This window comes from Sorex araneus, chromosome 2, assembly GCF_027595985.1.
Source record: "Sorex araneus isolate mSorAra2 chromosome 2, mSorAra2.pri, whole genome shotgun sequence".
Classification (NCBI taxonomy): domain Eukaryota; kingdom Metazoa; phylum Chordata; class Mammalia; order Eulipotyphla; family Soricidae; genus Sorex; species Sorex araneus.
The window spans coordinates 262268717-262295866 of NC_073303.1; the positions used below are offsets into that span (position 1 = coordinate 262268717).

The following is a 27150-nucleotide window of genomic DNA, read 5'->3' on the forward strand; positions in this document are numbered from 1 at the left end:
AAAGGTCAACACAGGATTCAGCGGATATCCCTGTCAAATTTTAGTAGCACTTGGATGTCCTCGATTCTATTGCTTTCCCCCCTGGAATGGAAACAGGAAGGATATGCTTCCCTGTGCCTCAGTTTCCCCAAGTCTCTGAGCCCAGGAGACCCTATGTGGTGCTGGGGATTGAACGCGGGTGGCCAAGTGCAAGACGCGCGCTCCTGCTGTCCTCTCTCTGGCCGGCCCCACCTCAGGGTCAAGGCACAGATACCCGAGGGCAGCCAGCTGCAGGCAACAGCGTCTCCTTCCTGCGGGATTCGGGTGTGGGATGGCGAAGACAGAGGGCGCGGGTATTTGTATATTCAACTCTGTTTTTGATCGTCGAAGGCCCGGGGAGCTGGCTCAGGGGCTGTAGCACGTGTGCTGAGTACAGGAGCCCCGGTTCCGTCCCCAGCACCCCAGAACACGGTCCCCAGACAGTGCCAAAGGTGTCTGTCCAGGAGGAACGCTCCCCGCTGGGCCGGCTACCCCTCACGCCAGCACAGAACCCTGAGAAGAGCCGGAGCAGTCCACTAGGACAGTCCAACAGTGACGGCGGCTGACCAGCAGGTGGCATCAAGCATCCTGGACACGGAGCGGAGGTGCCTGGAGCAGGTGAGGGTGAGGGGTCTCCACGTGGCCCCCGGCGCCCTCCAGGACCAGTGGGAGCCCTAGGCCCCTACCGTGAGGTGCAGCGGTCTGTCTGATGGCCTGGCTGGGGCCAGGCCCTGTCCGTGCAGGATCTGGCATGCTCTGTCCTTCGTCTGCTGCCTGGCGTCTCTCCTTCCAGCAAGAGACATACTGCCCTGAACACACCCTCGCTCACTGCCAGGAACCGGTTCCCGGAGTCTCTTCTCTGGATCTGTTAACGAGTCTCTTTAGATGGTGCCGGTAAAGATCCCAGTTGCGGGGACAGAGGTGTCCAGGCGTCTTTCCTGTGTCAGCTGAGCCAGGGGGGCCAGGAGCGGTGAGCGGCAGAGGCAAGAGCACCGAGAGGGCGAAGGCGGTCCGACGGGCACCTGTGAAGCCAGAGGATACCCTGCCAGCTGCTGAGTTTGTTCTCGGGACCCCAGCATCCCGGAGCTGCAGACTCGCCTTCTTGAGGCGAGCACAGGCAGCGGCGAGCAGGCGGTCTGGAACCCTCCGGGGAGTTCTTCCCGCGCACTCGGGCCGCAAAGCCAGGCCTAGGGCAAAACTGCGCGCTCTGCCAGGCCAGAGCGAAGCGTCCCACCAACCCTGATCCAGAGCGAACGGTAATTCTCAAAATTTCCAAGAAGTTTCTTTCCAAATAATTTATTAGTCGGAACCAGTGGGCAGAGCCGGGGGACCTTGAGGTCAGCGCCACGCAGAGGCGGCAGCAAACGGACGTCCTGGGCACGAGCTCAGGCATTCGGCTGGGCGTCCTGGATGAGCGAGAGCTGCAGCACGGGGAGCAGCAGCTGGAGGGCGTCCTGGACGTAGGAGGCGCTGTTGGAGGCCTGCGGGGCAGAGGCAGGGGCTGAGTCTCTTCCAGGGGAAAGGGGGCTGCTGTGTGGGGCACGGGGGGAGGCGGGGCCTGGTCCCGGAGGCCCGTGGCCTAAGCCCCGCAGGCTGTCCACAGCTGCGACTGCTGCCCACCTGGCAGTGGACCTCCACCAGAGCAGCAACAGAGAGCCGGTCACAGCTCAAAGGGCCACCTGCAGGCTTGGCACTCGGGAGGCCCAGGGCCCAGGTCCACCCTGCTGGGAGCAGCCCCCGAGCGCCACCAGGTGTGGCTTCAGAACAATACCACCAAGAGTCACGTCGAGGACAGAACGTCCAGTCTCGACCCCCAGAGTAGTGAGGACGGTGGCTCTGCTTCACCCCACACAGTCAGAGATGGGGGTCCGAGACATGGGGCACCTGCCCGGGTGGGCGTCCTCCTCCCGGGGCAAAGCACAGCAAGGAATTCAAGGCGTGTTTCTCTTGTGATGACTGCAAAAGCCTTTGGAACAGGCCAGCAGTCCAGGCTTTCTGGTTCCTCTATGAACCAAGCCCACCCAGACTTAAAGGGTTCAGACAGGTCACCCAGCACCCCGGTGGGTCTGCACAGCACAAGTCCAGAGTTCTCACACCGGGGCCAGGCACCGTGTGAACACAAATGAAACAGACCCGGGCCCTGCGTCCTCGCTCCCATGGACTCAAGCTGCCCACCTCTTTGAATCCACTGGACTGATAAGGACATGGACTCCCAGACAGTCCTTTGACAAAGCGAAGCGAGTTTCTGGCTTTGCGAGGAAAAGAGAAAATGACAAACTGTTCCATCTTACTCGGTAACAGCCGTCAAGCAAGCTCCCCTGGGGTGGAGAGACAGCACCACAGGTAGGACCTGCAGTATCTGCATCCCACAGGGCCCTGAGCACCTGCTCTCCCGGGGTGGAGAGACAGCACCACAGGTAGGACCTGCAGTATCTGCATCCCACAGGGCCCTGAGCGCCCGCCCAGAGTAATTCATGCAGAGCCAGGAATAAGCCCTGGCACATCGCTGGCTGTGGCCCACAAACAAAACCAAAACTCACGTTCTGTAGAAACTCTGAGAGCAAAGTCTGCGAGCCCGGCTCACCCCAGACAGCACTTCCTGACAGAGGTCAGCGCCAGCCCCAGGGCCAGGCCAGGCCAGCACCTCTCCCAGCCCACACTGCCACTGCACACCCAGCTCCAGCTCCCGGCACGCACGGCCCAGCAGGCATCCTCACGGCGCAAAAGCCGAAAGGCCAAAGACAGAGGCTTCGGGAGGGATCAGACCTGGAGACTCCAGTCTCAGACTCACCTCCAGAAACACTGCGGTGATCAGTGGGTTCAGGACGTCAGCCTTTTCTTCCACCTGGAGTCAAGGACACGGCCGAAGGGGAGGGCAGCGGGTCAGTCGCCCATGTCGAAATACACCCACATAAACACACTTGCACAGAACCACACTCATACAGAATCATACACACCCACACAACCACACTCACACACAGAACCACACTCACACAGAATCATATACACCCACACAACCACTCACACAAAATCACACACCCACACAACCACACTCACGCACAGAACCACACTCACACAGAATCATACACACAATCACACTCACATAGAATCATACTCCAAGAATCACTCACAGACTCACACAGAACCACATACATTCACAAAGAATTGGTTACATAGAATTAGTCACACACATCACACAGAATCATTCATACAGAATTACATGAATCAGACACAATCATACCCACAGATTCACACACATAATCATACTCACAGAATCATACACATACAATCACATATACACATTCACAGAATCACACTCAGTCACTTACAAAATCACACACACAATCATATATTCACGCAAAATCACTCACAAAGAATCACATATATTCACTCACACAACAGATCCTAGAGTCACTTATACAGAATCACTCACACGTAACCACACAGGCACAATCACAGAATCAATCACAGATACACAGAATCCTACATGGAAAAATTCTGTGGAGAAAACATCTACCTATCAAAAAACTATACAAATGGGACCAGAGAGATAGCACAGTGGAAAAGGCGTTTGCCTTGCATGCTGCCAACCTGGGTTTGATTTCCGGCATCCCATATGGCCTCCTGGGCACCGCCAGGAGTCATTCCTGAGTGCAGAGCCAGGAGTAACCAACCCCTGAGCATCGCCAGGTGTGACCCAAAAAGCCAACCCCCAAAAACACAAAACCATACCCAAAAATATAAACTACTCTCACAACTGAGTGGTACTAAAGAATAAAAGAAACTGAAATAAATGACAAGTAATATAAATACTTGTAAAATAACAAAAACCAATCCAGCTAAAGACAGACAGGCAAAGGTCTTGGAGGATGTTTCTCTCAGGAAGACAAACAACTGGCCAGCAAGGCCCTGAAACGGTCAACAGCATCACTGGCTGTGGGGGAGCTGCACACCAGGCCCCAGGGTAAAGGAAAAGGCGTGCAGAGGGTAACAAGCGGCGCAGGCTGTGGCCACACGGGCGCCCTCTCGCACCTGGCCTGCCCTGTGACCCCAACTGTCAGCAGAAACAGGCCCCAGGGCAACAAGTGAGGGCCCCACCGGGGGAACCAAGCAAGCCACTGCGCAGGGAGGGCGGGCTCGGGAGCGGGGCCTGCGCCCGTGAGAGAAAGCTCCTCCTGCCTGCTCCCATTTACATGAAACAGCCCGGAGAGGCAGGTGGATCAGGGCGGCCGAGAGCCAAGAGTGCAGAGAGGGGGAGAAGGGAGACAGCTGACAGGATGAGTCTAAATTTAGATGGTGGGGAGGGGGTGCAAATCTCTACAGAGCCCTGGGTGAGGCGCCAGCAGCGGGCCAACTCCGGGCTCGGAGCTGTTTCGAGACAGGCCGCGTCCTTACCCCTGCAGCCGTCAGGCGGGTGGAGAACTCCTTGGCCAGCGAGGACAGCTCCTTGCACAGGACGACCGTCAGCCTGGGGAGAGGGCACAGGTCAGGGGCACCCAACGTGCCTCTCGCGCTCGCTTCCGGCCTGACAGCTGCATGGAGCTGTGGCCAGAGGAAATGAAGGGTGACGGGGGCCGTCAGGGGAGCGGGCAGCTCGGACCGTCTCCCGCTCCCCGAGGCGGCAGCATGGGGCCACACGCAGACATAAGCTGGCACCGTGTGAAATCCGGGGAACGGCTACAGCACTTTGACCTCTGAGAGACGCGGGGTCCCTAAAAGATCCCACTCCACTTACAGCAGAAACAAAGACACCGACATTCGCTCACTGGACAGGTCCCAGAGTCCCCTCTGCGCCACGTCAGAGCGGAGCGGATCCAAATACGGGGCCAGCGAGCGGCGGGCCCTGCTCCAAAGCCCTTAGTGGCTGAGCCGAGTCCGGCTGCCTGGACACATCCCTGCCCTGCCGCTGCACACGTGGGGGTATGGGATACTCAAGAATGGAGGGATGAGGCACGCGTGGACATGTGCAGACAGACACGGGGACTCGGCCACGACACAGCTGCACGCGGGCACCAGTGCTCACGCGTGCACAGGAGCCTGGGCTGGCACGGTGGGCTAAGAAGAGCATCAGCATCCAGGGGAGAGAACACGGGAGCTGCTGCCCAGGGGAACCTGAGCTCAGGCGGCAGGCAGGCAGGCAGGCAGGCAGGTAGGCAGGTGGTTACTGCTCTGCGTCTGTCTCCTCATCGGAGGGCTGGGCTGATGCCAGTGTCAAACGAACACGACCGACGTCAGTGCCTGCACAAGCAGCACCTGCGCTACTCCTAAGGAACCTGGGCCTCGGGCGGGCGAGAGCTCAGCAGCTGAAGGACTCTGAGTGGGGGGCCCAGGCTGCACGGTGTGGCCCCAAAAACCCAGAGAAGAACTGTTTCACTAACGATAAATGTGGTTCCCTTTAAGGCGGTAACCTGAGAACTGGTGTCTGCAGTACAGGCCAGTCAGGAAGAAGCTGAGGCCGGCCGAGGAGAAACCAGGCCCTTCGCGCTCCACAACCCACACCCAGAACGAACACCCTCTGCGCTGAGGAGAGTCAAGAGCCTAGAGACACTTGGGGAGACTCATGTCACTTACTGGGACAGGGCTTTGCTCCTCTCGAGGGCGGTGACTTCCTGCTTCCCACCGTGCAGAACCAGAGCGGCCGTTTTGTGGAAGAGTTCAATGGAGCAGGCTGTCAGCTCCGCAAGGCTCCGGATGGCAAAGGCATGAATGTCCTGGCCGGAAAAGCCAAAAGAAATATCAGGGAACCAGGCACTGGGCTTTCACCCGGGAAACACCCCTCCTCTCTTCTCTCCCATGGAGGGTTGCAGGCATGCAGAGGCTGACAGAGGTTCCCTGCAGGCAGGTGGGCAGCTTCACCTCCATGCAGGCACACACACGCTACACACAGGTACGTATACACAGACGCTCATACAAACACGCATAGGCACACACAGACACAGACACATACATACAGACACAAACACACGGACACATAGACACAGACACCACGAACACACACACACACACAAACACATACAGACACACAGATATACAGAGACACATATTCACAAGCACCACACATACACACACACACACACAGAGAAATGGTTGCTGCTCTTGGTTACCTCTATGGACACCTCAGGGATCTGCTCCGTTTTCTCCGTCTCCGGCTGTCTTTCTCCGCCCTCCTCGGCCGGGGCCGGGGCCCGAGGCATCCTGACCCACTCGCAGGCCGTGTTTCTCGCCTACATCAGACAGACGAGAGGCATCAGCAGGTGACTGTGCCCTGCCAGCCTCAGGCAAGCACCTGGCACTTGGTCTTCCTGCTGCCCCTCTGCTGCCCAGCACTGAACTGACCACTGACGCCCCACGTACTCACTCCTCAACCTTCGGGTCCTCTGGCCCGTGCAGAGTTCATAGCGTGTCTCAGGCACACTGACACACGCATGCTGGGATGTAGGAAAAGCCAGAAATTGATTTATCCAGATCAGAAAAGAAAACTGGCCTGAGAGAAGGCCAGTGAGAAGAGAGCGAAACTGACGGCTGATGCAGAGAAGAGCTGAGTGGAAAGAAACCTCAGGCTCAGCTGCTCCTTACGCGAAGCCCCGAGGGAACCAGCCAAGCCCGCGAACAAGCCCATCTCTCTCCACGCAAGCTCCACGGCCACAGCAGGCGCCACAAGAAGTGCCTCAGAGACAGCCGCTGAACCGCTGGGGAAGGTTCTTTACTGGGTGGCCTGGTCCACAGAAGCCACGTCCTTGTCACGCCCAAGTCCCTAGCACCTCGCAACATAAAAATCCTCAACACCAACAGTCAGGGATGGGGCCTCTGTGGGACCACTGCAGCGGGGAGGACGCAGCCTTGCACGCAGCCGAGCTGGGTTCAAGCCCCGACACCCCACTGGTCCCCCAGCTCTCCCGAGTGAGCCCTAAGCAGCCCTTGGGTGTGGTCCCCCAACTAGTAAGTCAGCACAAGCACTCACCCAACCCCTACCTCGCAGGCAGAGAAACGGGGGCACAGAGGAAAGGGGAGGCTGGGAGTTTAAGGGCCCGCAAAGCCCAAACAGCCTTGAGAAATGGGCAACTCAGAGGGGTGAGATCCCACTTACCTGCCCCCCACCTGTGAAACAGAGGCCCAGGGCGCCTAGGCCACGGGGTCTGAGGAGACCCGGCCCAGCTGGGGTCTGCCAACACCCCACAGCCCCCCCCCCCCTCCCGGGGCCACATCCCCGGTCTCGGCACAGGAGGGAAAACCGCACCTGGCGGAGCTTACCCTGGTGAGCTTCTCTGGCCTGGAGGAGACTCGCAGCTGGGAAAACAGCTCTGTCACCTCGCGGGTGAAGTCCTCGTCTCCTAGGACAGAAAACCACAGGAGGCCCGGGAAGCTGCAGACGGGGAGCCAGGCTCCAAATGGGCCAATTGGGGCGACTTTACCCACCACTGCGTTGGACCATCGGGTCAAACGTCAGAACAATTTTCCAAAAAGCCAAGTCACATCTCGGTCTTACGGTACAGAGGCTGACGCGTGGCCTCCCAAAGGGGCTCCAGGGAACCCGAGGGTCTACACACCACACCTGGGGGCACTGCCGTCGACGGACGGCGGCTCCATGTGTCCTGAGGGACCAGAGGGACTCTTCTATCGGAATGGTCTCTCACACACACGTACACGTGCACACGGACACACACGCACATACAGCATGCATATGCGCACATGCATGCACACACACACTATCACACATTAGCATTCACACACACACACGCACAACCCCCCAGTTAGTTCATGTTTATCAAACAAATATTTCCAGCAAAAATATTAAGGTAAAAACAATTCAAACTTAAAACTCATTTCCCTCCAGTGACTCTTCACTTCCTGATTTTGTAGGCTGAATGCCTCCCCGTCCCTGGCCTGCACCAGAGGCCTCTGAAGGAACCGTGACGCAGGACAATCCTGTACTCACTGACTTCCTGATTTTGTAGGCTGAATGCCTCCCCGTCCCTGGCCTGCACCAGAGGCCTCTGAAGGCACCATGACGCAGGACAACCCTGTACTCACTTACTTGGTTGTTTTTTGTTTTGTTTTTTCCCTTTTTGGGTCACACCCAGCGATGCTCAGGGGTTACTCCTGTCTCTGCACTCAGGAATTTCTCCTGGTGGTGCTTGGGGGACCATATGGGATGCTGGAGATCGAACCTGGATCGGCTGTGTGCAAGGCAAATGCCCTCCCCGCTGCACTATTGCTCTGGCCCCTACTCACATACTTGGAAGGCACAGAGAGACGCAGCTTAGATGATCTCATCACGAGGAAGAAACTTTAACCAAAAATGAAGAAAAGAGGGCCAGAGCAATAACACAGGGGGAGGTCACCTGCCTTGCACACGACCAACTCAGGTTCTGTCCCAGCACCCCATGGGGCCCGAGCACTGCCAGGAGTGGTCCCTGAGTGCAGAGCCAGGGGTCACCCTTGAGCCCAGCTAGGTGTGGCCCCAAAAGAAAACAAATAGAAGACCAGTGTGGCCTCTCTCTGACCACTGCAGGAAGAAGGCAGTGGACGCCTGTGGAAACACAGGGGTCTGGGCAGGACACGTGGGGCCTGGGCAGTGATGGTCTGTCTTACCTTTCCGCTCTTCTTCCTCATCCTCGCAGAAGTCCTCCAGGGAAAACGCTTCTTTGAGTTGCTCCAACTCAAGCTTCAGAGTCTCTGAGTCCTCTCCACGCAGAGAATTCAGGATAGATTTCACCTAGACGGACAGGACACCACAGTTCCATGCTATGGATGGAGGATGAAACAGCCATCCTTGGAGGGATCCCGCCAGGAAGGAATCCTGAGTGCCACTGGGTGTGGCCCCAAACAAAACCAAGCCGTCGAGGAATCAGGCCGAGCCTCAGTCTAGCATGAGACAGGGTGCCGCCGGGCATGTCTTTGGAACAATGTCCTCAGCGGCCCGCCGCCCCCGGGGGACACTTCATCCCCAACCACGCCGTGCAGGGGGGTCTGGCTCCAATCACCTTCACTTCGCTCTCCCGGGAAAGCATCTCCAGGGCCTCCAGATGTGAAAGGCCCTGGAACTCATCGAAGAGTAGCCCGTAGTGAGTCCTCCTGTCCGTGTCCACGCTGACCTCCCCGGCCGGTCGGAGCTCTTCATTCTCCTTCGCCTCCCGGAGAACCTGACAGCGAGAAGGAAGAGTCGGGAACAGCAAGGAACGAGGGCCCTGGGGCTCGGCCAGGCCTGCGAACAGTCGGGGCACTGTCCTTCGAGCTGGCATCGGACCCAAATAAGGAGGTCAAGAGCCCTGGTCCTAGAATGGACAAACTGGGGACAGGAGGGGGCACCTCTCTGAAGCAAGCAGGCAGGTGGCCAAGAGGGGGCCCAGACAGTGTCTGGCAACCCGGGCTGTGCTGATTGCAGGCTCTACGGGAAGGAAAGAAGCAGCACACAGGAACCTGAAGCCTTAAGGCTGCCACTGCCACAGGAAACAACGCGGAACCAAGGAGACCACTACCCACATCACTGACAACCCCAGACCCCCACCCACATCACCGGCCATCCCAGATCCCTGCCCACATCACTGACCATCCCAGGCCCCTACCCACATCACTGATCATCCAGACCCCTGCCCGCATCACTGACCATCCCAGGCCCCTACCCACATCACCAACGACCCCAGACCCCTACCCACATCACCAACGACCCCAGACCCCCACCCTCAACACTGACCATCCCAGATCCCTGCCCACATCACTGACCATCCCAGACCCCTACCCATAACACAGATTATCCCAAACCCCTACCCACATCACCAACCATCCCAGACTCCTACTCACGTCACCGACTGTCCTAGACCCGTACCCGCGTTATTGACCATCCCAGACCCCAGCCCACAACACTGACCATCCCAGACCCCTACCCAGAACACAGACTATCCCAGACCCCTACCCACACCACACCACATCCTAGACCCCTATCTGTGTCACTGACCATCCCAGACCCCTACCCACAACACTGACCATCCCAAATCCCTACCCGCAACACGGACCATCCCAGACCCCTACCCACATCATCAAGGACCCCAGACCCCTACCTGCGTCACTGACCACCCCAGACCCCTACCCGTATCACCGAGGACCCCAGACCCCTACCCACAACACAGACCATCCCAGACCCCTACCCTCAGCACTGACCATCCCGTTGGAGGGTCCTGAGTAATGGGAAGCGAACACGAAGGGCAGAGCCAGGAGCCGTGCAGGGGAAGCAGACCCGTGCATGCAGGCAGCCTTGGCCCCACCCCCCCGCACCATGGTCCCTGAGCACCATGGGGTGCAGCCCTGGAGTCCCGACACCTCCTGGAGCTGGAGGGCTGGAACACCACCACATCCTGTCCCTACACCGACAGAACCGCTGGCTGAGATGGCCGAGACCAACGGGAAGGGTCCCAAGGGGTGTCCGTCCCCTGACCCCACACCCACGCTGGGGAGATCAAAGCAGACACAGGCACCTGCGACAGTGTGGAGTTGCGGTACATAAGGCCCTTGGTTCTCCGAAAGCCGGGGTCCCCTTCAGCGATGACATCCATGGTCTTCTTCCCAATGAACTCCAGAGCGTCCAAACCCCCACTGATGACGCTCTTCCCCTGTCGGAGACACGCAGCCTCGTCAGCACTGCAGGGACCCAGTGGCGTACTGTGACACAGAAGAGCAGGGCTTAACCAGGCCAGGGACGAGCAGGGACGGGAGCAGCTGAAAGTCACCCGCTGCTCGGGGACACGAACCGGAAAGAAGTGATGGGGCCAGAGCAAGAGGACAGAGGACAGAGGGTACCTGCCTTGCACACAACCCTCTGGGGCTTGATCCCCAGCATCCAATATAGGCCCCCAAGCACCGCCACGAGTGGCCCTGACTGCAGAGGCAGGAGTAACCCCTGATCACTGCCAGGTGTGGCACAAAAACGAAAAAGAAGGAAAGAAGAAAGAAAAGAAAAAAGAAAAGGAAAAGAAAACCTAGAAGGCAGAAGGGCTCCAGGAAACAGACACCTCCTGAGCCCGCCATGGCTCCCCCCTGGCTCCTCACTCAGACAGGCAGACAGGGCGAGGACATGCGAGGGTGGCATTCGGCACGGCTCGACGGAAGGTCACCCGTGGGGCATCACAGAGAATATACTGCACAGACCAGACCAACAGACCTGCGCAGAAGGGCCCCGAGACAGAGGAGGCGTCACTCAGGACAGCAGAGGCAGACAGAGGAGGTGGGGAGGGTCCCGGCAGTGAGCCCCCGCTCACGGCCCACCTCCCCACCTGCACGCCCTACTCAGGAACAGAACGGGCAAGTGCAAGCCAGCCCCACATGAGGGGCGCATTATGCTTCCGAAATCTTTGTTTTTTGGGCCACACCCTGCAATCCTCAGGGCTCACTCTGCCTCTGTTCAGGAATCACGCCTGGTGGGCTTGGGGGCCACGTGGGGTGCCGGGGACTGAAGCCAGGTCAGCAGCATGCAAGGCAAGTGTCCCTGTACAACGCTGCACTGTCACAACAGACCAAAAAACCAGAGCTTATAAGTGCTCCTATTCATCTACAGTTCTATGGGTATCACAGACGAAGCAGACGCCCCCTTCGCCCGAGAGACGAGGAGGTAGCTGTGACGCGGGAACGTGCTGTCCACTGCCTTAGGGATCCCCGGCCCAGACCGCTGTAGTCCGCCTCAAGCCCCACTTAGCCCTTTACAGTGTCCAAGAAACCTGGGAGCGTCCCCGCCCCCATGGAGGGTGGAGCGTCAAGCTGGGGGGACACTCACTGTGCTCTGGACGGCGGTGGAGATGGTGGAGAACATGCCCAGAGGCCCAGCCGCGGGGGAGGAGCTTTCGTTCTCTTTGGCATCCAACCCACCTACGGGAGGGAACAAGCGAAATGAAGAGGCGCCGCCTGAGTCCTGACCGACGAGGATCTATAGCCACTGGGTCTATAGGAACTTTTGTCTTTTAGGCCACCCTGGGCAGTGGCCAGGGCTTACTCCTGGCTCTGAGCTCAGGAATCACCCCTGTAGGCTGCGTGCCAGGCGAGGGTCCGACCTGCTGTACGGTCACTCTGGCCCGGACCTGCCCCCGTCTGTCAGTTAGACTCTGCTTCCACAAACAGAGACTCGGCCCTTTTCACTACTTGGCGCTATTTGCTTCTTTAAAACCACTCGCCTACTGAAACCGAGACAGGCAGCTTCTTGACACCATGTAGGCTCAAAAACGTCAGTAGCAGCGCTGGGGACAGCTCGGTGACATTAGTGATGCCAGACCATCCTCACCAGCCTCCTGTCTGCTGCAGGGCGAACACAATTGGAGCCCGAGGACCTGAGCCCCAAGCTAGGCCGCGGAGAGGTCTCCGTGTCGAAAGGACAGTAGCGATGGGGAGGAAGGAGCACTTCCACCAGTGAGCACAGATGCGTGAGAGGCAATGCTGCAGTGAGGTACCTGACATCCACTGGGCCAGAGAATCAGCACCAACTCGCTTCAGTGAGCCACTCAGGCACCTGCAAACTGCTGCTCCTGGAGCACTTGCGAACAAGGGGAACGCTCTCACTCCTACAGCAGTTCTGCCCGTGAGCAAGGAACACTCTCACTCCTACACCGTGTTCTGCCTGTGAGCGAGGAACACTCTCACTCCTACACCGTGTTCTGCCTGTGAGCGAGGAACACTCTCACTCCTACACCGTGTTCTGCCTGTGAGCGAGGAACACTCTCACTCCTACACCGTGTTCTGCCTGTGAGCGAGGAACACTCTCACTCCTACACCATGTTCTGCCTGTGAGTGAGGAACACTCACTCCTATACCGTGTTCTGCCCGTGAACGAGGAACACTCTCACTCCTACACCGTGTTCTGCCCGTGAGCGAGGAACACTCTCACTCCTACACCGTGTTCTGCCTGTGAGAGAGGAACACTCACTCCTACACTGTGTTCTGCCTGTGAGGAACACTCACTCCTACACCGTGTTCTGCCTGTGAGCGAGGAACACTCTCACTCCTACACCGTGTTCTGCCTGTGAGCGAGGAACACTCTCACTCCTACACCATGTTCTGCCTGTGAGTGAGGAACACTCACTCCTATACCGTGTTCTGCCCGTGAACGAGGAACACTCTCACTCCTACACCGTGTTCTGCCCGTGAGCGAGGAACACTCTCACTCCTACACCGTGTTCTGCCTGTGAGAGAGGAACACTCACTCCTACACTGTGTTCTGCCTGTGAGGAACACTCACTCCTACACCGTGTTCTGCCTGTGAGCGAGGAACACTCTCACTCCTACACCGTATTCTGCCCGTGAGTGAGGAACACTCACTCCTACACCATGTTCTGCTTGCAGCCGTGGAGCTGACAGCCATCACACGTCACAGCGGGCCGCCCCTGCTGTGCTACAGCAGGTCCTCCTGGGTCAACACAGGCTCCAGAATGAAGCTTTCCCTCAGAAAGAAAGCAAACACATGCCTAAAACATTGCAGTACTTTTTATGCCATGACAGACTCAGGCCAGGCTAACTTTCACGGGGTCTTACTTCTCAGGGTCCACCAAGTTGCAGGCAACTTCCACAATCCAATTTCAAGCACTTCTACCGAAGGTCTGTGAGAGTTCCTTCAGAAATAAAACATCCCATCTTGTAGGTGAGGAGGGGAGGGAGGAGCTGCTCAGGACTACGGGACAGACCTCTGCCAGCTAACCCCCACGCCTGCTGCTACAGCCGCCTCGCCGTGCCCCGGCATCAGGCAGCACCGGCAGACGTGCGTTTCCACCCTGGGCCCCAGTCCCAGGTCTCACCGTTTCCACACTGACCTGCAGCATGTTGGGCTTCAGCTGAGAAGTCACTGGGACTAGGGATCCCCAGGGAAGTCTCTGCCTTCTCGATGACACTGGAAATACCTTGTCCTAGAGAAAAGGAACATGCTGACATTTGGATGCCATCGCGGTTATTTACCCAAACTGGGCAAAGCAAGCCCAGGTTCAAACCTGCAGATTTAAAAATCATTCCAGCCTTCATTTTGACCATCTGTAACCAATCTTTGAGACTGCATCCTTACGCAGAATTCTCAACAAAGAATTTTCAATAAAGTTTTAGGTTATCAAGTTCAAGGGTCAGGGAGTTGGCTCAGGTGAGAGCCTACTTAAGTTCGAGCCTTGTTACCATGTGACTCCCAAGAACAGCATGAGCAGGGTCTCAAGTCAACGTCAGAAGTGGTCCCCATAAAAGAAATACAAGATGGGCCAGAGAGAGAGTACATCGGGTAGGACGCTTGCCTTGCTTGCACCTGAGCCGTGTTTAACCCCCAGCTCCACAGAGGGGCCCCTGAGCACACAAGGAGTGATCCTTGAGAGCAGAGCCAGGATTAAGCCCTCAGCACTGCCAGGCGTGGCCCCCAAACAACAACAAAATTTTTTGGAAGGAATAATTTCCAAACACCCATGTTCTCACGAGGAAAAGTTGTCACCTGCAGAGGCAGTATTAATCAAACTATAAAAATGGAGTTTGACGTTAAGCTATTGTCAAACTACAGAGCCTTGAGCTCTGAGTGAATGAGGACGACAGATTAGCTGTGCTGTTCCTAACACAGATCCCAGCATGTGCGCGTACACACACACACACACACACACACACACACACACCACACAGAAGCGAAAGACGGCCTTACCTACTGTGGCTACAGTGGCGGAGGCTGAGGACAGTAAGGACTTGCCCCAGCTGCCCCAGTAGCCCCATCCAGTCAGGGGTGCGTCTCCGGAAACACATTCCTATGTGCCCCAGAAGGCAGAGAGACAAACGAAATTAGGAACATCAGAGCAGAAAGAACATGGATATTAGGTTATTCGGGAGAAATATGGATGAACAGGGGCTGGAGGGAAGGAACTGGCCCTGCATGAGGGTCCAGTGGCCGCAAGCCTGGTTCAGATCCCCAGTACCACACACGGTCCCTTGCGCAGTACCAGGGGTTACTCCCGAGCACAGAGCCAGGAAGAGCAGATGTGGCTCAAACCTCCCACCAACAACAACAAAGTACAGGTGGACAAACGTGGTGTCATTTGGCTGGAGAAGTGCACGCTCGGCTGAGGACTCGTGCAGTCGCAAGAGGCACTGCGGGGCAAGGCCCAGGGCATCTCGAAGCTTCCCTGCATCGGGAGCAGCGCAGGCTCCGTGGGTGCTGCTCCTGGCAGCCTCAAGGCTGGGTGCCATCTGTGCCCGCAGTACCTGAGCAGGGAGAGCGGCGGAAGCCACGCCGTCACCAGGCGGCTTGGACTCAGGTCTTCTCCGAGTGGAAGCTGCGGGTTCTGATCTAGCCTCTGGCTTGGCCCCCTGGTCCACAGACACGGGGTTCTCAGTGGGCTCCTGGTCTCCATCTTCACGGCCAGGGGGGGCTGCCGCCATCCCGACCGTCTCAACACCATCTCCGTCTGCCATGACTAGATCATGGCCTGCAAGGACAAAAGCCTAAGGGCAGTGGCCAGGGCAGATTGCTGGGGAACATCGCTGGTTTAAACTCTCCTGAGAGGAGTGTCGCTCCACACGCAGGCGTAGGGAGTAGCAGAGACAACAGGAACCACCGGTGTGACTATGACCTACAGCACATGTGCAGGACGGAGGACACGGCCCACTGCCCGCCTCTTCCACAGAACATGCGATGTGCAAGTGCATGCACCCGCCCTGCACAGCCCTCACCCACACACCCCTGCACACCTCACCTCACACACCCCTCACCCAGACAGCCCTCACCTCCACACCCCTGCACACCTCCCCTGCACACGCCCCTCACCCCCACAGCCCTCACCCCCACACACCTGCACACCTCACCTGTACACGCCCTTCACCCCCACAGCCCTCACCCCCACACACCTGCACACCTCACCTCACACGCCCCTCACCCACACAGCCCTCACCTCTACACCCTTGCACACCTCACCTGTACACGCCCCTCACCCCCACAGCCCTCACCCCCACACACCTGCACACCTCCCCTGCACACGCCCCTCACCCCCACAGCCCTCACCCCCACACACCTGCACACCTCTCTGCACACGCCCCTCACCCCCACAGCCCTCACCCCCACATGCCGGCACACCTCCCTGCACACGCCCCTCCCCTGCACACCCCACCTGAACACCCCCACCCGCACACAGCTCCCCCACACACACCTGCGCGCCCCGCGGGCACACGCCCGCACTCCCCGTCCACTCCGCGGCACACCGCGGCCCGCCGCCCCGCCCCGGCAGGCCCCCCCAGGACAGGGGCGCGAGCGGGGCCGGCCGGGCCGCGGTGCCAGGCGGACACACCAGCACACGCGGGCGCGGCGGGCTCCGCGGCAGGACACCCCCCTCCCCCGCCCCGGCCAGCGCCGCCCCCGGCCGGGCCGCGTCCTCACCCAGCCGCCGCCGCCCTCCGCCGCTCCGCGCCCCGGAAGTAAACCTTCAGCGGCGCCCGCCCCGGAAGCAGTGCTCCTCCGGGCCGCGCCCGCCGCGAGTCCTTCCGGGTCAGGAGCGCTCCGGGCCGAGCCGGCGCGTCAGGTGAGCGCGGGCGGGGCGCGGCGGCGGGCGGGGTGGGCCCGACTCGAGCGGGGTCCGAGGGGCCGGTCGGGGGCGCGGGCCCGGGGGCGCGTCCTGCGGGGCCTGAGGGGCCGGGGCTGGCCCGGCCCGCCCGCTCGGGCCCCGGGGTCACTTCCGGAGGGACCCAGGGGAGCTGCTCGTGCCTTGGCAGCGGGAGGACTTTTCTGGAAGCAGAGCCGGCCCCTCCCCGCCTGTTGTCCTCCCGTTGCCGCCCGGGCCGTGGACGGAGCGAGGCGGGGGTCTCAGAGTGGGCTCGCGGGGCCCGCGGAACCCTGCCGGGGAGGGGAGAGCCGCACCTGGAGGGCTCCCGGGCCGCGGCCTAGCGAGGGTCTCGCCCGTCGTGCCCCCTCATAAGTGCTCAGCGTCGCAGCTGAACCCGGCCCTGGCCGCAGCGGCCCCGCCCTCTCAGGGCTCGGGTCCGGGAGGGGCTGAGAGCGCGCCAGGGGCCGCCAGGGGGCGCCGCGGCGCGGGAGTTGCCCGTGCTCGTCCGCAGGGCTGGGGTAGGGGGGTGGCAGCAGCTTGTCTTGGTGTGGTTCCGGGGGTTGGTTTTGGTGGTTTTGGGGTTTGGGGTTTGGGGTCACACCGGGCAATGCTCGGGGTTGCTCCTGGCGGTGCTCGGCGGACCCGGTGGGATGCCGGGATCGAACCCGGGCCGGCCGCGCGCACGGCGAACGCCCAGCCCGTGGTGCTGTGGCTCCGCCCCTCTGGGAGCCCGTGTTTCGGGAGCCCTGGAGACACTCGCGTGCTGGACTTGGGGGCTTGGGATTCCTGCTGCCGTCCCCTTGGATGGGTAGTGGGTCGAGACTGGGGGCCAGGCTGGGCTCCCGGGGCCTGCAGACTTTGGGGCCTCGGAGGTCATCAGCCACGACCCTCTTGGCTCAGTGCTGGTCTGGTGGCCCCTGTCGTCCAGTATTCTCCACGCTCTGGAGATCCGTCCCACCCCTAACTTTCCTCCTCAGTGGAAACTTGACGTGCACCCGCCCGTTTCGCAGAGGAGCAGTGTGGGGTGCTCCCGGCCTGGTCCCCCCGATGCGTGGGATGGAGGCCGGGGGTGGGGGGCACTGGGGCTGGGTGGAATCGGAAGAGAGGCAGAGAGTGCCAGACCCTGTGCTGCCAAGCAGCCTGGAGGTGTTAGCAAGTGGCCCCCCACTGCGACTTGGTCCAGCTGCAGAGGCAGAAGTTGGCCCTGCTCCAGCCACCACGGGGTCACCTTCGCCGTCCTAGCCAGCAGCCCCTCATGCCCTCCCAGAACTCGCCTCCTCCAGCCGCCACCCCCATCCAGCCTCCAGCCCTGCGCACCCTCGACCCATTCTCTCAGGGCTCTGTGTCTGTGATGGCAGCCCCTGTGGCACCTCTGAGCACTGTGGGGGCGAGCAGAACTTGGGGTAAGCATCGATGCAACTCTCTTCCCTTAGTCTCATGTCCCGTGGGGAGAGCAGGGCAGGAAATCAGAACCCAGGTAGCTCTGGGGAATTTTGCGCTTTGAACGTAGAAAAAACAGAAGTGAATGGAATTTGGGGATTATGGGCCCGAAAGAAGCCTCGGGAAACTAATTCACCTGGAAGTCCGGAGGGTGTGCAGTGCTCTCTCCGGCTCCCGGCCAGCCGCCGGGCCAGCATGGATGGAGGCCGCCTGTGCCGCTGTGCCAGTGTGTGGGCAGAGGGGACACAGGTGGGCGCACTGTGCCACTCCGGCCCCAACCCTGGCTCAGGGCGTTGGAGGAGGTCCCAGGGCCCCGCAGCCCTGCCCCCAGAGAGCCCGGAGTGTCCACTGCACACGCCCCGAGAGCGAGACGTGCCCGTGTTTCTGAGACGCCTTCGTTCCAGGGTTCCCGTACTAGAGGCGTTTTACCACCAGAAATAGGGGTGGGGGAAGAAATGAAAACAAATAAATCAGATTACCATAGTCACGTAGGCACTTAGATTGGGATATTAATTTGCCTTTTATTCATTATTTTACTCTTTTAAGTTTGGCAATATTTTATATTTGCATTTTTTTCTATTTAGATAATTAAAGCTGTCAATCCCTCTTGCTAATTTTGTGGACGGAGCTAACAATGGTGATTTTACAGGCTTTTGAACAGTGTTTTGTCTTTTTTTTTTTTTTTGGGTCACACCCAGCGATGCTCAGGGGTTACTCTTGGCTCTGCGCTCAGGCTGGGAATTGAACCTGGGTTGGCCGCGTGCAAGGCAGACACCCTACCCGCTGTGCTATCGCTCCAGCCCCAAAAAGTTTTTTTTTAATGATGAAGGAAATATGAAAGGAAAATTCTTTTGTCTCATATTCTTGTCCAAGAGGGACAAGGTTCTAGCTTTCATATTCAATAACTATTTTGGTTTACGTGACACTATTCCTTTTTTTTTTTTTCTTCAGATTTTGGGCCACACCGAGCAATGCTCAAGGCTTGCTTCTGGCTCTGCACTCAGAAATCACCCTAGTAGTGCTTGGGGGACCATAGGGGATGCCGGCAACTGAACCCAGATAGTTTGCCTGCAAGGCAAGTGAACTACCTGCTGCACTATGTCTCCAGCCCCAACAGTATTCAATTTTATAATATTAAAAAAAGCTGGGGCCAGAGCAATAGTGCAGTGGGTAGGCAGATGCCTTCCACGTGGCCAACCAGGGTTCAATTCCTGGCATCCCATATGAGCACCGCCAGGAGTAATTCCTGAGTGCAGAGCCAGGAGTGACCCCTGAGCATTGACAGGTGTGACCCAAAAAGCCAGAAAAAAGCTTACACGTACCTTGGATTTTACATCTGACATTCTTACGTACTCGAGTCCCTGTCCTTTGCTCTTCGTGGCTCTGGTCATGCCGTGCTGGTGACAGTCCTAGTGTGGTTGTAAGGAGAGATGTTGAGTTGTGTGCCATCCAGCCCCTCAGGGACATTGCCTGCCGGCTGGGCCTCACTTTCCTGTGCAGCGCCCCCTGGTGGCAGTGCCGGGCACCCTGCTCATCTCTAGGACACGGCGCTCAGTCTGCACGCCCCTGGCATGGCTCAGCCTCTTTCTGGCTTGCTTTTAGGTGGGTGGCCACGCACAGGCTTCAGGGCGCCCCTGGCCCCGCCACGTTGGGAAAGTGCCCGGCACCCAGCGTGTGAAGCCTGCCTGCCCCATGACGCCCCGCTGCTGCCTCCTCTCCTTGGTACTGAGTCTCGTGCCAGCCACCCTGGCCTTGCAAGATGGCGACTTGGGTCAGACGGCGCAACAGGGAGAGAGTCGGAGCCCTTTCAACGCCTCGTTCACCCCGAGCTTTGAAGTCTCCTCGGGGCCCCCGTCGGGGGATGTTGTCATAGCCAAGGAGGGGACGAGTGTGTCCATGGAGTGCCTTCTCACAGTCGGCCACCAGGAAGACGTCCACTGGTACAACTCCAAAGGACAGCGGCTGGACGACACAGGCAGAGGTAACTGGGCCGGGGAAGTTCAGCCACTCGACTTGTTCTGGGATTTCTTTCCACTTGGTTTGTGCATAACCTACAAGAAATGCCAGGGCAGTCGCCAGGGTGAGGGCTTGAGTGACAAGGCCTGGAGTGTCTGTCCTCCAGGCGGAGCCGGGGGCCAGAGATTAAGGGGGCAGTGGGCTCTTCCTTTGTCCTGGGTGGGCGCTGCCAGGCGGCTCCGTCTCACTGTGCGCCACAGTGCCACTGCACTCTCGGAGACCTGAGCTTTGGCTCCAAAGAATTTGAGGGTGTCGCAGTCCATCCAGGATGTTCTTGACGCGGTCGTAGATCTGCATCTGGATGTCAGTGTGTGGGAGCATGTGCAGGAGCTCTGGAACCCTTCCAGCTCCTTTCTCCCCGCGTCTGGAAGTTCAGTCACACACAGGTGAGTGTGTCTGGTCTCTTGTTTAAACTTTAACAGTCATACAAGTTTGGGGCTGGAGCAATAGCACAGCGGGGAGGGCGTTTGCCTTGCACACAGCCACCGGCCCAGGTTCGATTCCCAGCATCCCATATGGTCCCCTGAGCACCGCCAGGGGTAACTCCTGAGTGCAGAGCCAGGAATAACCCCTGTGCATCGCCAGGTGGGACGCAAAAAAAAAAAAGTCATACAAGGTCTTTTCTTGGACAGAGTTTTATTTTGTTTTGCTGCTTGCTGGGCTTGTGAGCACACTAGAATACTATTTCCTAGCAAGTTTTTGTTAAAACACACATTTGGAAAACTACTTAGCAATTGGTGCACCTCAAAAAGAAACCATGAGGGGCTGGAGCAATAGCACAGCAGGTAGGGCATTTGCCTTGCACACAGCCGATGCAGGTTCAATTCCCAGCACCCCATATGGTCCCCTGAGCACCGCCAGGAGTAATTCCTGAGTGCAGAGCCAGGAGTAACCCCTGTGCATTGCCGGGTGTGACCCAAAAAGCAAATAAATAAATAAATAAATAAATAAAAAGCCATGAGGGCCGGAAGATAAAATAGGGGTGAAGGCCTTGCATGCGGTTAACCTGGGTTGATCCCCAGCAACACATGGTCCCTCAAGCATCGCCAGCAGCAGCCCTGGTGTCCCTCAGGAACCATCGGGTGTGGCCGCCTCTTCAAGAATCCTGCCAAGAGGGCTCCCCAGTCCTCCAGAGCATCACCTGGGAGACACACACACACACACACACACACACACACACACACACACACACACACACACCAGAAAAGCTCTAGACCGTGACGGTTTAAGGTCTGAAGAACAGATTCTGGGGTCCTTACATATTGCTTCCAAGGGGCTCCCTGTCCTTCCTGGAGAGAGGCTGGCGTCCTTACTGCTTCCCAGGGGCTCCCTCTCCTTCCTCGAGAGAGGGTGTGGCTCCATCCAAGGCCTGTGGTTGCGGCTATCAGATGGAGAATGGGACAGGAGACAGGCAGGGCTTCATCTATGAGGTCTGTGCCGGACACTGAACTGACCCTGGGGCTGCAGGTTCTGGGCTTTAGAGGAACAGTGTGGACTGTGGACCTGCTGGGCGAGTCTCGGGTGGGGCCTGGCACTCTGTCTCAGACATAATTTTAGGGTTCCACGTGTGGACTCCTTAATGAGACACCATGGTCTGGCCCACCCATCGGACCACTGTGGATGAGCTGCACCGCGGTTTGGGTCAGGAGGGACCTGCATGGGGACAGCCTCCGGCACTCAGGACTCTGGCGTCTGTCCTTGCTGTTCTCCTCGCAGCTCTGGAAAGCTGCCATCAGCGGCGAGACTTTCACGCGACGGGCTTAAGGCGCATGTTGGTCTGCACTAAGGTTCACAGGCCTTCAGGTGAGCGAGTCTGTGAGAGCCAGAGTCCAGGACAGTGGTCGGGCGCAGGCTGGGTTCCTGAGCCCTCCCGGGTGAAGTCTGGTGGAGTCGCGTCTATGTCCATGGCTCCACTCCCCGCTCCTCTTCCTGAAGTAGGAGCCATAAAATCTAGACAAATTCTGCTGGCATTAGAATGGGTACAATCCAGAGTGCTTGGTAAGTAAAGATGTTTCCACAGTCACTCAGAAGCATGGACTTTCCAGGGCGGAGAGACCTTGTGGGTCAGGCACGAGTAGGGCACGTGTCTCCCTCCCCCCGCACCCCATTCTTGGCATTCACATTTTGTCTTTGATTGGCCTTCAGCACTCAGATAGCACGGGGGTGTCCCCAAATGAGAAGTGTACAGAAGAGCAGGTGGAGGCACGTGGGCAGCGTGCCTTGCTTTGCGTAGTCTTTTAGGTGTGTGCGTGTGCGTGTGTGTGTGTACGAACACAGATGCATACCAAGGCCCAAGCCTGAGCCTTGGATGTTTTTTCGCATTCGTGTTTTCTGAGAGGAGGTTTCCTTTTGCACGGAAGGGAGGCAGCAAGATGTTACTTTACTCACTTCCGAGACTGTCTTTTGGCTTGAACTTCACTAGCTGGCGCAGCAGTTAAGGTCATCAACAAACTTTTGCACCAGCCCTTCCTCCCGTTTGCTCAGGGCTGCTTCATCTTCCACCTGGACAGAGCAGGCGCTCCTTCCTGCCGCGGTGGGCTGGATAGTGCGGGGGGCCGCCAGGCAGAGCGCCATAGACACGCAGGTGCGACAGTCCTTGATGCTGTGTTGTTCTGTTTCTCTTGGATCATCAGGTGGAAAGTGGTTGGTTTCTGATAACTTCCTGAATATCACCAGTGTAGCCTTCGATGACCGCGGGCTCTATACCTGTCTCGTCTCCTCCCCCGCCCGCGCCTCCTACTCTGTCACCCTGCGCGTGGTCTTCACCTCGGGGGACATGAGTGTCTACTACATGGTGGTCTGCCTGGTTGCCTTCACTATCACCCTCATCTTGAACGTCACCCGCCTGTGCATGATGAGCAGCCATCTCCGCAAGACTGAGAAGGCCATCAACGAGTTCTTCCGCACGGAGGGGGCCGAGAAGCTCCAGAAGGCTTTCGAGATCGCCAAGCGCATCCCCATCATCACCTCGGCCAAGACCCTGGAGCTGGCCAAAGTCACGCAGTTCAAGACCATGGAGTTCGCGCGCTATATCGAGGAGCTGGCCCGGAGTGTCCCCCTGCCGCCCCTCATCCTCAACTGCCGGGCCTTTGTGGAGGAGATGTTTGAGGCCGTGCGCATCGATGACCCCGACAACAGGGGTGAGAGGATCAAGGACAGACCCGCCTTGGACGCGCAAGGTGCCGGCATCTACATCATTAGCCCAGAGGTGGGCCGCAGCGAGTCCCCAGGAGGAGACTCGGATGACGGGTCACTGAGTGAGCCAGGCCAGGAGATCGCTGTTCAGGTTTCAGTCCACCTCCAGTCAGAGACGAAGAGCCTCGAGACAGACTCTCAGGACAGCGGCCACCTCAGCCCCCCTGATGATGTGGCGTCCGTGGAGCCAGGTTTCCCCTGCAGAGACGCCACCTGTACCTCCTGCCCGCTTTGAGGCAGCTCACCAGCGGCAAACTGGCCGCGTGCAGGAAGTGACAGGATCGATCATCGCGACCGTCTCCCCCCCGTGCTCCTCTGAAGTGCATTCGTCAGAGGTGAATGTTGCCAAAGTAGCATCAGAATCAGCCTCTTTCCTCTCTGGCGCTCCCAGTCATTTCCCTCCAGACAGCCTGGAGACAGCGCAGTCACGGGCCTCCAGGGCCGCAGCCGTGGGAGCGTGAGTGGCAGCGCCCCTGCTCTCTCTGAGGACTTGTCCTTCCTAGCCCTAAAATGCCCTTTCCCAGCGTCAGCACCTCTGGGTAAGCCCCTCCCGGGGCGCTTGTCTCCCTTGTGAGGGCCCCGAGACGGCCCGGGGCCGGGTGCCACACACTGGCAGCACACAGCAGCGCCCAGGCGCCTCTCTGGACCGGCCTGTGTTCCGTGCACTGTGCCGTGCACTGCTTCCCCGGGGGCTGGGTGCTTGTCTGTCAGCTACCTTCTGTTCCCATTTTCAGACTGGCTGGAGATCATTGAGCTCACTGAGCCGGCAGTGATTTCCAGCCACTTGTCGCAAAGGAACGACCTTTTCTGTGCGTGCATCAGGCCATCCGGGTCTGGGAGAGCCTGGGCTTCAGCATCTCTGAGTAGGATTTCCTGGGTGCCAGGCCCCGCTAGGGAGTGCTTCTTGGAGGCCTGCCTGGGCGTGGGCGGAGCAGAGCGGGCTGCCCACTATTGTGCTCCTTCCTGGCTGGGCTGTGGTATGGGGTGTTTGGTTTCCGAGTGTCTGTGTGGTGGCGTGCCTGCTCCGTGCACGGGCACACACACCACAAAGGACTTGGCCCTCCTGAGAGAGAGCAGTCGCACGAGGTCACCCTGCGCAGGGGCAGTCTCTGTCACCTGTCCGAGCGCCTTCCACCGGGCTACATTGGCTGCTTCACCTGTCATGTCACTGCCCAGGCATTCCTGCACTCCCGGTCACTGTGGGAGACGCTCAGAGGAGAGTCTGTCAGGATTTGAATGCCAGGTTCCACCTAGAGGAAGACAGAAATGAAACGTGTTGGGGCTGGAGCAATAGCATAGCAGGTAGGGCGTTTGCCTTGCACGCGGCTGACCCGGGTTCAATTCCCAGCATCCCGTAAGGTCCCCCAAGCACCGCCAGGAGTAATTCCTGAGTGCATGAGCCAGGAGTAACCCCTGAGCATTGCCGGGTGTGACCCAAAAAGCCAAAAAAAAAGAAACGAGTTGCCAGGAAGAACCCGGGCCTCCCTCATTCCAGCTTCTCAGAAGCCGTTTGTGGGGAGACGTGAGCAAGCCAGTGTGCAGCTGTGTCAGCGCCACGCAGGGAGAGACGCGCCCGCTCCAGAGCCAGACAGAAGCTGCTTATCATTTCTCCAGGGCTCACTTAGGCACCTGGGCTGTGTCTCTGTAAAGAAAACTATTTTCGTACCCTAGGCTAGGAGAGCAAGGGCTCTGAACGTGGAGAATTATTCCAGATCCCAGAACGCTTTTCTGAAACAGTTTCTGTTGAAAAGTTCAATCTTGGGACCAGGGAATAGCACAGCGGGGAGGGTGTTTACCTTGCACACAGCCGATCCGGGTTCCCATATGGTCCACCATGCACCGCCAGGAGTAATTTTTGAGTGCAAAGCCAGGAGTAACCCCTGAGCATCGCTGAGTGGGACCCAAAAAGCAAAAAAAAAAAAGCAAAGTCCAGTCTTCAGCGGCCTTCCCGAGGCCTGTGCCTGGGTGCCAGTGGGAGAGACACAGAGCACTGCTCCGCCTGTGCTCACAGGGGCGCCGGGGCCCGGTGCACACAGCGACCAGCCAAAATCCCAGGAGAGGCCTGTCAGGGTGGGAGGACACTGCAGTGTATATGCATATATAGAGGCAATCCTGGATTAGTTTGAAAACATGACAACAACTGAATTTGGTGTTCAAGTAACTGGTTTACTTTGAATGCTCCAGACTGTGCCATTAGAAAGAGTTAAAGTAGGTCGAAATTTCATCAGCATTGGTATTACTTTTTCTGGAGTTAGTTTTCAAGAGGAATAAAACCATACTTACTAGTATTTTCTTCAACGTAATATTTTTCATACAATTAGTCTCATGACACCTTTTTATAAACGCCTTAGCCTTTGGAACTTGAAGTCTAGTTTTAAAAGTCTCTTGACGGCAACTGTAGTTGAATAATCTGTCAGTTTCATGGTGAGAGAAGATCCTTTCATTTAACCAAATGTATTTTACGTAATTGGGTCATCTCATTTATACATTTTGAATTGTGATTTAATGAACTTTTCTGTCCACATGAAAAGCTGTCTTTGTGAAATAAATCTACCAAGAGCTACACACGGGAACATTTTTACAGATTTCTTGGCAGCTGAACCCAGACCGACCATCACCTCTTGAGCCGACTCTGTCCTCACGAGGCTTCTGCTGAGGACTTGAAACCTTGAAACCTTTGCACGGGTGCTGTGAATTCGTGTCCTCGCTGCTCCGAGGCCGGGACAGCTGAGGCCTGGCTGCCCGGTTGCGTGTGGGGTGCTCCTGGTCCTGGCCCCATGCAGCCTGTCAGCATAGGCCCTGCCTGCCTCCGTCCACTGGCGTCACGGACCCCTGGGCCCAGGTGCTGCCGAGGGGGCCCAGGCCCGTTCCCGGGGATACTCGGACCCAAGCCGTCCCGGTGGTGCTCAGTGACCTCCAGGCCCACTCCTGGCGGTGCCCAGAACCACGTGGTGCCAGGGTGCAGCTGCCCCGCCCATCCTTGCAGCTAGGCCTGCAGAGCCCGGCGTCACCTTGGCCCCCACACCCCAGCCCTCCTCTCTGTCCCCAGCAGCCTCTGCAGAGGCCCAGGTTCTTGGCCTGTTTCACAGGCCTGATGAGGAGGACGTGGTGTCCGGAAGGTCCTAGTCGTGATGAGCCCAGTGTCATGCTGATCTCATTAAAGGTGTTCTGAGTCTGCACCTGCATTTGTCTGAAGTTTGTCTGCAGACCTGTTGTCGTGGGTGGAGCTGGATGGTTCGGGCAGAGTGAATTGGAATTCAGCTTGGACTCCAGCTTCCCTTTTTTTTGGGGGGGGGCACACCCAGTGATGCTCAGGGCTTACTCCTGGCTCTGCACTCGGGAATCACTCCTGGTGGGGCCCAGGGGGCCGGGTGAGGTGCCCTCCCCATCACCCCGGCCCCCACTTCCCTTTTACAAAGACCTCCCAAGTGTTGTGTGTTTTGTGCTGGGAACCGTGCTGAGACGGGCGTCCTGCCCACAGACTGTCACCACTGCGCCCTGGCCTCGGCTCCTGCTTCCTGCCAGTGAGAGCCGAGCAAAAGCCCTGTTCTCTCCGCGCGGTGGGAGCAGAAGGCCCGGGGAGGCCGAGAGGGGAGGCGGAGAGGGCGGCAGTGTGGCATGGCCGATGCCGCAGATGGACGCCGTGCGCTGTGGCAGCCTCTGTGGACTCAGCAGAGCCAAGTGGATCAGCCGTGTCCCACACGACTCGGACAAGGAGCCGGCGCCGTGCTCGCCTGGGGCAGGGGCCGAGAGCCCGGGTGCTGGCTCTGGCGGCCACACTTGGACCAAATTCGGGCTCCATCCGGGTCTGTCTCAGCACACGCACTGGCAACCCGGCCAAGAGCGAGGAACGTTTCTTTCCTCAGTTTCCGTTCAGAGGCTGGCAGCTGCGGCCTGAGGCTGGCTCCGGGTGCTCCTGCCCGCCTGTCCTCCACGCTGACCCTCTTCCACTGGACCC

At 58.4% G+C, this 27150-nt stretch overlaps 2 protein-coding genes across 4 annotated transcripts; one reads left to right on the plus strand and one right to left on the minus strand.

Annotated features, from left to right (window-relative positions):
- Positions 1-16: 16 nt before the first annotated feature.
- Positions 17-16459, minus strand: FAM114A2 (family with sequence similarity 114 member A2). 2 transcript variants are annotated; one of them, XM_055125331.1, is made up of 14 exons: positions 16379-16459; positions 15211-15434; positions 14657-14756; positions 13803-13895; positions 11783-11874; positions 10491-10625; positions 9003-9161; positions 8611-8734; positions 7270-7349; positions 6123-6242; positions 5590-5729; positions 4414-4486; positions 2810-2863; positions 17-1499 (listed from the first exon to the last, which is right to left on the minus strand). In XM_055125331.1, the coding sequence occupies exons 2-14, from the start codon at positions 15418-15420 to the stop codon at positions 1404-1406; spliced, it is 1476 nt and encodes a 491-aa protein (XP_054981306.1). In that variant the 5' UTR covers positions 15421-15434; positions 16379-16459; the 3' UTR covers positions 17-1403. The 2 variants fall into 2 exon arrangements, with proteins under 2 accessions (XP_054981306.1, XP_054981305.1); XM_055125330.1 differs by lacking the exon at positions 16379-16459 and adding an exon at positions 16152-16364.
- A 6-nt stretch (positions 16460-16465) lies between these two features.
- Positions 16466-26371, plus strand: MFAP3 (microfibril associated protein 3). Of its 2 annotated transcripts, none has more exons than XM_055125332.1 (3): positions 16466-16520; positions 19584-19962; positions 22631-26371. In XM_055125332.1, the coding sequence occupies exons 2-3, from the start codon at positions 19674-19676 to the stop codon at positions 23425-23427; spliced, it is 1086 nt and encodes a 361-aa protein (XP_054981307.1). In that variant the 5' UTR covers positions 16466-16520; positions 19584-19673; the 3' UTR covers positions 23428-26371. The 2 variants fall into 2 exon arrangements, with proteins under 2 accessions (XP_054981307.1, XP_054981308.1); XM_055125333.1 differs by lacking the exon at positions 16466-16520 and adding an exon at positions 16589-17944.
- Positions 26372-27150: the final 779 nt, after the last annotated feature.